The 10359-nt window shown below is 56.1% G+C and overlaps 2 protein-coding genes across 2 annotated transcripts; both read right to left on the reverse strand.

Moving 5' to 3' along the window:
- Positions 1 to 2271: 2271 nt before the first annotated feature.
- Positions 2272 to 5570, reverse strand: LOC125544159 (uncharacterized). The gene is made up of 6 exons (XM_048707743.2): positions 5255 to 5570; positions 4767 to 5178; positions 3965 to 4685; positions 3723 to 3807; positions 3297 to 3563; positions 2272 to 3204 (listed from the first exon to the last, which is right to left on the reverse strand). The coding sequence occupies exons 3-6, from the start codon at positions 4643 to 4645 to the stop codon at positions 2420 to 2422; spliced, it is 1818 nt and encodes a 605-aa protein (XP_048563700.2). The 5' UTR covers positions 4646 to 4685; positions 4767 to 5178; positions 5255 to 5570; the 3' UTR covers positions 2272 to 2419.
- A 1573-nt stretch (positions 5571 to 7143) lies between these two features.
- LOC125544160 (putative protein ABIL1) lies at positions 7144 to 10159 on the reverse strand. Its single transcript, XM_048707744.2, has 9 exons — positions 9766 to 10159; positions 9543 to 9625; positions 8675 to 8825; positions 8497 to 8596; positions 8327 to 8410; positions 8170 to 8242; positions 8040 to 8095; positions 7800 to 7888; positions 7144 to 7649 (listed from the first exon to the last, which is right to left on the reverse strand). Exons 1-9 carry the CDS (start codon positions 9889 to 9891, stop codon positions 7494 to 7496), a joined length of 918 nt encoding a protein of 305 aa, XP_048563701.1. The 5' UTR covers positions 9892 to 10159; the 3' UTR covers positions 7144 to 7493.
- Between the last annotated feature and the right edge of the window lie 200 nt (positions 10160 to 10359).

Consider the following 10359-nt stretch of genomic DNA (forward strand, 5'->3'; position numbering starts at 1 on the left):
TTCCTCGTACAGCAACTCAGTGGATACTTCGAAGGGTGCGAGTTCCTCCACATGCCAAGAAATGACAATGAGCAAGCCGACGCCTTGGCACGAATTGGCTCCACCCGGCAAGCAATACCAGCCGGCGTCGCCTTGCAACGACTCCTCAAACCGTCCATCCAGCCATCACCTGAGTCAGATTCCATCTTTGTGCCGGCTCCTCCCGAAGCACTCGGATCCGACTTAAGAGCCCCAGCAGCCGGCACGGGAACTTCGGCAGACGGCCCGGGGACTGCAGTCGCACCTGGTCCTGGGACCTCAGAGCCCGGCCCGGGGACTGCGGCAGTCGGCCCGGGGACTTCATCAATTCACGAAGCGGCGGATGACTCCAACCCACCGCCTCCCAGCCCGACCACCCTCGTGCAAGTGGCAGTCCTAGCAATCAAAGAAATTGCAGCACCTTCGTGGGCCCACCCCATCCTCAACTTCCTGGTAAACAAAAAACTGCCGACTATGAGATCTCGGCCCGGCAGGTGCAACGTCGGGCAGCAACATACACAATCGTCAACAGAGAACTTGTGAGGCGCAGCGTCACTAGTGTTTACCAGCGCTGTGTGGAGCCGGAGCAAGGCCAAGCAATCCTCAAAGATATCCATCAAGGCGAGTGTGGTCACCACGCGGCTTCAAGGGCACTTGTTGCCAAAGCTTTTCGCCATGGTTTTTCTGGCCGACTGCTCTAGAAGACGCCAAAGACTTGGTCCAGAAATGCAAAGGGTGCCAAAAGTTCTGCTCCAAGCCTCATCAGCCGGCTTCTGCACTCAAGACTATCCCCATTGCCTGGCCCTTTGCTGTCTGGGGCCTGGACATGGTAGGACCATTCAAAACAGCACGAGGTGGCATGACTCATCTGCTTGTCGCGGTGGATAAGTTCACCAAGTGGATAGAAGCAAAACCAATCAAGAAATTGAATGGTCCGACTGTTGTGACTTTCATCTCCTACATCACCATCCGGTATGGCATACCACACAGCATCATCACCGACAATGGCACAAACTTTGCCAAAGGCGCCTTGGCCCGTTTATGCGCGACGCAGGGCATCTGACTGGACCTAGCGTCCGTTGCTCATCCGCAGTCAAACGGCCAGGTGGAGCGAGCAAACGGCCTTATTTTATCCGGCATCAAGCCCCGATTGGTTGAGCCTCTGGAGCGTTCGGCCGGCTGCTGGCTCGATGAGCTGCCAGCCGTCCTCTGGAGTCTGCGCACAACCCTGAACAAATCAACCGGCTTCACCCCTTTCTTCCTTGTCTATGGTGCCGAATCCGTCATCCCGACGGACATAGAATTCGACTCCCCTTGAGTCACCACGTACACCGAAGAGGAGGCAGAAGAAGCACGACAAGACCGCATCGATCTGCTGGAAGAGGATCGGCTGTTGGCACTCAGCCGGTCCACCATCTACCAGCAGAGTCTGCGTCGATGCTACAACCGAAAGGTCAAGCCAAGATCTTTTCAAGAAGGAGACCTTGTGCTCCGGCTGATACAGCGAACAGCCGGCCAGCACAAGCTCTCGGCACCTTGGGAAGGGGTCTCATCATCAGCAAGGTGTTAGGCAACAACTCCTACTACCTCATCGACGCTTAGAAGCCTCGAGCACGCAAAAGAGACGACTCCGGCAGGGAGACGAAGCGTCCATGGAATGTGAATCTCCTTCGAAGGTTTTACAGTTAAAAAGCAGTATGTATCACGCCGACTTTTGTATTAAATACGAAGATGCCGGGTCCCCCGAGAAGAGCTCGAGGACTACCCTCCTTTATCTATAAGACAAGTATTACGCCTATCGTTTGTGATGTTTCATTAATCCATCTGGCGCCGGGCTCGACCAGTCGACCCGGGGACTTGCCGCCTTGTACTATGAAATGCTTCCTGCAGCCGGACAAGTAATGTGTTGGAACCCAAGCCTTCTCTTGTCAGAAGCCGCAGCTCGTAGAGCGACTGTTCGGTTGGTAGGAGTTAAGGCGGAAAGGGTGAACACATGAAAAATGGCTAAGGACCCAAAGCATAAACATAGTCCAAGCCGGCTTCCCGCCTCGCCGACCGGCTGTCAAAGCAGCCGGCCGGCCGGTTTCTACTTAACTTGCCAAGAAAACTCTAGCCAGCTAAGTACTTGCCTTCCCGAAAGTGGCTAAGTACTTGACCCAGCCACAGTCCGCAGAGCGACTGATCAGCTGGCAAGACGGCAACCAAGGGAAGGCGGCAAAGGAAAAAGCCAAAAGAGCAGAAAGCAAGGAAAGATAGGACTTGGATAAGATATTTACACATCAAAAGGCCCTTAGCCGACATCCAACATAAGTTTGAAATACACCCCACGGGTGGAACTGTGCGAAGTTAACAAAGTTTGTTGAGACTAATAAGCAGGAAGAAACAAAAGTAAAGTGGCAGCCTAGGAAGCAGCAGGCGGGTTCAGCGGAATGGTGGAGTTGGTAGCGCCAGCTGGTCGAGCGGCCAGCTGGTCGGTCTCCACTTGGTCTCCTTCAGCAGCAGCCGGCTCGCTTGGACATGGCTCGTTGCTGGAGGCGCGGTCGAGTTGAGGTTGGCCGTCCGCTCCGACCTCTGGCACCTCCTCTTCGCCCTCCTCCTCGTCGTCCTCTCCCTCGTCGCTGGAGTCGATCACCTCGGCCGAGTCCTCGTCCTCCTCTAGGTTCAGCCCAAACCACTCTGGCAGCGCCTCGACGCCGTTCTCGACCAGCTCCGGGATGAAGATGGCGGTGTCGGTGTACTCGGCGATGGCTGTCGCCCGCTTGACGAGTTCACCCTCCACTGCCACCAGCTCCTCCTGGGCTTCCTGTCGGAACGTGGTCAACTGGGCTAGATTTAGCCCGGGGTACCACGCCTTGACGAACTCTAAGGTCGGGCGTGCTCCGGCCCGGGCCAAGGAGCCCTTCCACGCCTCAAGACGGCCAGCCGCCACCTCCAGCCAGTCGGCAGTCCGGCTGGGGGTGCGCGGGGCCGGCATGTCAGGCCACAGGGCGGCGATCGCCTGGGCGCTGACACGCTGAAGGCGGTGCAGCATCCGATGAATCGACCGAAGACGAGACTGGATGCTGAGAAGTTGCTCGCGAAGAGTGCGAGGGGCATTGGCGGCGATCTCCTCGCCTTCTACCCTTCGTCCATCGCGGTCGGCCCCGATAGCCTGGTTGGCGGCACCAAAATGACCTGGGAAGAAGTCTGCCAGGACCAAAAGCAAAGTCAGAACAAAAAGAGAAGCCGGCTTAATCAGAGGCCGGCAGTTTCAAAGAAGAGTAAAGAAGGCTGCTTACCGTCGGCCATGTCCTCGATCTCGCCAAAGCCGGCCGACAGCATCGCCTCCTTGTCGGTCCAGGCGGAGCGTTCGATCTCGAACTCAGCAAGAAGACCCGCCTCCTTGTCCTCTGCCTCCTTCTGGGCCCTTTGGAGAAGCTCCGCCTGCTCCGCCAGTCGCGTGACCAGCCGATCGCGCTCTTCGGCCAGCTTGCCGCAGTCCACCTCCTTGGCATGAAGCGCGGCGTTGGCTTCGCCCAGTTGCCGTTGAAGGGTGGCATTGACCTCTACAAGAAGTAGAAAAAGAAAGAGACGACAACAATCAGCAAAGAAAGATGAAGTTGCCAGGAAGATCTGGCCCGACTACTCAGCAGTCGGTCCGAATCTCGGGGACTACAGCCCGCTAGTGCGCCAGTGCGCCCCCGCAGAGAAAGAAAAAGACTTACTCCGGCTCTCCGACAAGTCGGTGGCACGTTGATCCAACTCCTGAACTCTGGAGTTGAAGGCGGCCGCAAGGAGGTTATGATAATCCTGCAGCAAACATATTAGTGCTTGGAGCTCACTAATTAGAGTTCCGGGCCGCTTGCTCAGCAGCCGGCCCGCAACTCAAGGACTACACCCAGTGGATGCGCTGGTGCACCCCCATGAAGCAATACAAGAACTAAAAATAAAGAAGCAAGAGGTATACCCGGACGGCCTCTCGCGACTCCAGGAACGCCTTGTTGCAGAGCTTGAGAGCGTCAGCCTCGGCGCGGAGTTTGGCTTGAACGTCCAGAATCGCCTTGTTCAGAGGGCCCATCCTGCCTCCCCGCACCCATCCAGTGGGCGCGGCGCTAGTCGCCTCGGTGTCCGGGATCGAGGAGCTTGCGGTGCCGGCCTCCAGTGGGCGCGGCGCCGAGGCTGCCTTCGCGAGCCGGCGGCGTAAGGGTGTGCGGACCCCGAGAGTCGGGCCCGTCACCATCAAGTTTCCGGCTGGTGGCGCCGGCGGGTCGGCCGGCTGCTTGTCTCGTGCCTCCTCAAAAGGAGGTGGCGGGGGCACGATCACATCCGGCATGGCGACGTCGTCGTTGTCCCTTTCCATCATAGGGTGCTCGCCGCCGGCTTCCCCAGTCTGCGCCACGAACTCCGGCGGCGGCGGCGCAGAGTTCCGGGGGAAAACAAACACTGCTGACTGACGGCGCGCGGCTTCCTCAGCCTGCTTCTTCAGCACAGTGGTGGCTTCGGCCTCCGCCAGCTTCTTCACGGCGGCGGCTTCCGCCCTGTCTGCTTCCGCCTTCTCCAGGCAGGTGGCGTTCCGCTCCGTCGTCTCCCAGAGGTCGGTGGCCGGATCGATCCGCCGGGTGGTGGTGGAAGTCTCTGCCGACCCCATGATGGAGGCGGCGGCCGACTTCTCAAGAGAGAGCGGGGCTCTAGATCAAGGGAAACAAGGCGAAGAAACTCAGACAAGATCAGCAAGAAAGGAGAAAGTACGAGAGGAAGGCAGTACTTACGCGGAAACCAGCTGCGGCTCCTTCACAGACTTGCGGAAGCGATTGGCTTTCGCGGCTGCTTCATCCCGCTTGGTCGTCGTGGCCGAGCCCCTGGGCTTCTTGGGCAGGCTGCCGAACAGGCTCGGTGCGGCCCTGCGCTTATGCGCACCACCTCGAGCTGCCGGCGCGGCAGACAAGCTCGCGCCCTGCTGGTCGGACCCCGGTTGGCGGCGCGGGACGACTTCCCCCACGTCATCGTCTGGCCAGTCCTCGAAGCTGGCTCCGAGCCCCGAGCCGCCCACTGCGCCGCCCCCTCCCTCGGCGTCGTCCTCCAAGGCTGCTGCCCCCAGGTCGGGGTCATCCACGTCGCTCTCCGCTCGGTCGGGGATAAATTGACGCTCCGGCCCCGCGGCGCCGGCTGGAGGAGGGCGCTCTGTTCGGAGAGCCGGTTGGTCGGGTTAGACAAACGGAACTCGGCAAAAAGGAAGAGAGAGGGAAAGGAAAATTACCATAGGCGGGGGGTTGGCGTGAGAATACGGCTCCTTGCCGAACCGCCACTCTTCCGTGAGCTTGCAGTTCGCGGGGTAGTTCACCATATGAGCTACCTCTGTGTGAGGCATCTCTTTGGTGCACAGCCGGCTTGGGTCCCGATGCCCGCTCATCTGACAGATCATGTGAGGGCGGCCCTGGAGCGGGAGCACCCGGCGCGCCACAAAGGCGGACAGCAAGTCGGGCCCGGTCAGACCCTCCGACTGTACCAGCACCCGAAGCCGCGCGATGGCGGCGGCTCCAGAAGGCGATAGTGTCTTGGCCCGGTACGACCAGTTAGGCCATCTCCCGGCCGGCGGGCCGGCAACATAAGCCGGCAGGTTGACCCAGTCACCCTCCGCGAAGATGCTCTTCACGTAGAAGTACGACTGCTGCCACATATTCACCGACTGGATTAGCGTGATCGGAGGAAATGGATTGTCGCCCCCCGGCCTCCGCACCGCGATGAAGGCGCCGCACTGAGCCGGCACCCCCGCGACGACGGTGCCCCCCCCCCCCCCGAATCCAGGGCCGAGCGTGGCCACAGTGCCTCGTACAAGCGGAGATCTCCGCCCGGCGCGGCACTGTTGCCACTCTGCCCTTGACGTCACTCCTGTCAGGAGAAGTACTGTCCCCACTACCTCCTGTCGGTACGGCCCGAGGATGGTGGGCCCTGCCGGTCAGCGAGAGCCCGGAAGACGGCTGGGGACACACCAGTCGGATCCGAGGGAGGTCGGCTCCCAGCAGCCGGCCTGACCCTTCCTCGGGGACCTACGCGCCATTAACCAGACCAGATGCAGAGTGGCTACAGTGATCTCCCACCAGGAGGCAGCACTGTAGCCACGCCTCCTTGACCAAACACGCATCATTAGCAACACGGCTACAGTAATCCGTAGCTAGCAAGACCCGCGAGCGGCGGAGGCGGCCTGTCGGCTCCATACCAGACCAGCCGGCGGGCCCCAGCAGCCGGCGGAGAAGCCAACGACCAGAGAGACTGACAGCCGGGCCCTACGCCCGGCCGGATTACCATTGTACCCCTGGGGGTAGGCCTATATAACCCCCCCCCCCCAGGGAACCCATGCAAAGGGTTCGGATCTGTTAGGACTAGACTCATACCTAAAGGAGGAGAGAGCGTGCCTGCCTTCTTCCACCTCTAGCAAACAGCTCAAGGAGCACCATTGTACCACTTGCGCCTTAGTGATCATGCGAAGACCCCGCAGAGCAGGACTAGGGGTGTTATCTCCTAGGAGAGCCCCGAACCTGGGTAAAGTACGCCGGCGTTCGTGTCTACGCCTCATCCCGCTTCCAGGCACCGGCAATGTTCTACTCGCTCCCACCATGATAAGCCATCCATTGGCATATGTCACACCCAACCCCCGACAACGACCAACCGCCACCACCGTCCAAGACCCGCAGTGGCCGCCGGCCACGCGCCGCCAAATACACCCCGCGCCAGATTTGGTCGCAAGTGGCGGCAAGCATGCCCCTCCAGCAAGCAGCCCGATGCACCACGGATGCCACCTAATGTCGTCGCCGGGAGGGCACTCGGAGCACCGCCGCAACCCACCAATCGCGGAGCCCTGGCCCGTGGCGGCGACCTGCACCCGCGCCACACGCCAGGGGACGAAGAGGCCCACGGCCGCCGGCGGCTAGACTTTGCCTAAGCGCGCCCTGTGGTGGCGGCGGGGGCGGTAAGTGGGAGGATGGCCGGCGACGGTTAGGGTTCCCTCCCCGTCTCCTGCAGGGGCGACACAGGAGGGGTGGGTGGGTCGGGAGGGTCCCGTCGTCGCTCTCAACTGAATAATAATCTCTGTGAGTATGCCTGAAAAACCAGTGGCAATAGTTTTCCACGCAAAAAGACCTGTGAACATTGATTCAAGGAGATACAAATCTTCAATTGTTTTCTTTACAGACACGCTTTATGATCTATATATAAATGAAAGGAACTTACCATTGACATACCCATATGCATTCCATCTCATTCATTTATACTGAAAACTTCTGGAACTTCTGCCTAGTGACTAGACACGATGGTTTAAGATTGACTATATCTGTATAATTTTTTTCATCAATTTATAGATGAAAAGGGCATCAAAATAAGGTCTATCTCTAGACCGCTAACATACAAGATGCAAATAGTCATATAAGAGATGTGGACTGAGTTTGTTGCATGTACTTCATGGTGGGGCGGGCAGGAGCAAACTGCAGGTTTGCAGTTGATCAACGAACAGAGACGTTTTTCATCTTTCCGGACCTGTGCCTGACAAAGAAAGCAGCTAGCATACTTTTGGTGCGGACGGGAGCCTTTTGGATTTGACGCCCTCTTGGGTTGTCGAGAGAACTGAATGATGCCAAATGCCTTGCACCAGGCTGATCCTGAAAATGCAAATCAGGCAACCCCAATATATAATCAAGAGTTCTGTACACAAGATAGGTTGTCTGTGGAGGGAAATAGACAAGTTTTACACCATCAAATGAATTACAGGTCTTAATACTAAGCACATATTTCATCATATCATGGTTTACCTTCATGCCAATGTTACGCGTAACAATGTCCGAACTGCTCACAGTCGACTGCAGACGCTTGGGCAAGGGAGACACGGACAATTCCTTACCTGAAATGTAAGTTGTTTCAGATAAAATGCTTGTTGTCTGTACACACAGATATAAACTATGCAAAAAATCTGCCTAAATAGATACACTTTGTACCAATCATAAAAGCAAAACACACAACTGGGGCTATAAGCAACCAAATAAATTAAATACCTGTAAGGTTGAACCCACCACTGGATGTAGGCTTAGTAGTTTTCGTTTCCCCGTGGCTGCAAAAGCAGATGACAACAAATCAAATACCCCATTTCGGAAGAGTGTATAAAAATGGGCGTGACATACTTACCCTAATTCAGATTGGTGTTCTCCATTGGTTTTGGTGTTCTTCTCTGAAGCCAAGTGCCAGAAAAGAGTCTTCTCTAATAAGGAAAACATTTTGCATTAGTACACTAAGTATATGGCATCAAACTTCCAAATGTGCGCACAGAAGCAAGAAAAGGCACCTGAGGGATAAGGTTTAGGCTTTAAGTCAAACTCGGCGTCTGTTTGCATCTCAGAAAAGGCCTGCATTCTTTTGTTTCCCGCAGCTAGTTCAGAGAAAATTTCACAAGTTAAATTAGGTGATAATCGTTTCTTGGGCTGAGAAATAAATGTTTGTATCACACGTCCTTACTTGGTACGATGTAATGTTTGTGGTGTCTTGTGGCGTTTCCGATCATCTGCTGCTGCCTAAGGCCTTCTTTATCGGTGTAAGTTTGGCAAGTCAGGACTTGCTGAACATGGAAAGTAAGTGTCACTTGTAAATCCTGCAGCTCTATCAGCACAAATTCTCTTGCTAAAATAGTCAGTACCTGGTTCAAGGATGCTACTTTCAGCTCGACAGTTGAGACCTCTGAAACCTGTTGTTCATACAGGTCTGTCAATTTGTAGGCAACGGTGCCAAGGTGGTCGACCGCGTTGACCAGAGCCCTGACAGCATAATCCTTCAAGTTGTCCAGCACACTGATAACAAGAAACATGCGAAAAATGATCAGACAACCTCTCGCTGCATGTTCTACTTCTGTGCAGTGATCACCTAGCAGAAACTTGATGCTGCCTTTTGTTCTTCCATATTTACAGAATCCTTGGTTCCTTTTGCAGTGCAGCCAGATGCAGAAGATGGACGCGTCCATTCAACTAAAATTAACAAGGTAACCTTTATTTCTAAGTCGACCAAGAAATTCTTATTTCTAGGTGGACGTTTCTGATCGTTGATTCTTCTTTATCCAATGGGAATCGAGTAGTTGCACAATTTGGAGTAACTATTTCTCAGGCGACGGCTTAAAATATCAGATCTGAATTAAACAATTATGAAAAGTTGTGCAAAGAAATCCAAAATTCCTACAACCTTCACTGCCCATGATTAATTCTCTAGTGGTGTCTCCGCATTTAAGCCTCCACACCTGGAGAGTTTTTGTCAATCAATTGTCCTTGATTTGTCTGATCCTAGTTCGTCTGTAGATGGGTGCAAGTATGCTACTAGCATACTACTGAACCAATCAACACCAAAATAGAAGCTGGGCATAAAGTTTGGTTAAAACATCGGCTAGCAACATCAAGTAAACAATGATTGCTACACATGCAAAGTTGTTATTACTACCAAGAAATTGCGACCGAGTTGCTACAGAATAGAATTGAGTGCTAGAACTGGGAATCGCAGTGGAGACAAGAATAGCTCACATATGCTTCTGCTCGCTGTGGAGGTACGACTTCTCGCAGTACTCCGCGGCGGAGTAAAGCTGTGGGCGCAGGTTCTTGAGCTCCTGCACGCGCGACAGACGCAGGTCACTTACCGCCAACCTAACAAACGGGAGCGCAAAACGCGGATCTGTCGGCGCGCCGATAGAGGCGATGGCCAGGCCGGGTAGCGGCGGGATCTCCCGGATCCTGGCCGGCGGCGTACCTGGAGCGCCTTGACGAAGCTCTTGCTCCGCTCCATGGACGCCTCGTCGAAGGTGGTGGGAGCAGGGCGGGCGGGGTCGGGCCCGGACGCCCACGAGGGCGACGCCTGCAGCTGCGGCTGCTGCATCGCGGTCCTCTGCTCGCTCCTGTCGTCGGTGGGAACGGGAAGCGGGGAGGCCAAGGCACGTCAGGAGGAAGCAAGGTAGCGAATGCGATTCGCCTCTGCTGTTGTCCCGCCTGCCGGGTGCTGCAGCAGCAGCGGCTCGCGTATTGGAGGTAGCTGCGCTCCGGCTCCGGCTGCGTGCGGGAGTGGAGGCAGGTGGTGGAGTGGGGGCGGGGCAGCGAGCGAGGTGGTGAGGGTGGGCGCGGATGGCGACGGCGGACGGGGTCGTGTTGGTTGCCAGTCGCTTTAACTTCTAGTCAATGTGCGGCGGGCGCAGCACCCACCCACGCAGGCCCTGTTGCACTTGGCAAATGACGGCAGCAGATTAGGGGAATCGAGTGCAAGCTTTGTCAGCCTCTTTTTCCTTCGCGGGGAATCTCTCTCGGCTGTGTTTTGTGGGAGCTAGTACTTTCTAAAAAAAATCACTGATGA

This window comes from Triticum urartu, chromosome 3A (assembly GCF_056163025.1).
Source record: "Triticum urartu cultivar PI428250 chromosome 3A, HENAU_Tu73, whole genome shotgun sequence".
NCBI classification, from domain to species: Eukaryota; Viridiplantae; Streptophyta; class Magnoliopsida; order Poales; family Poaceae; genus Triticum; species Triticum urartu.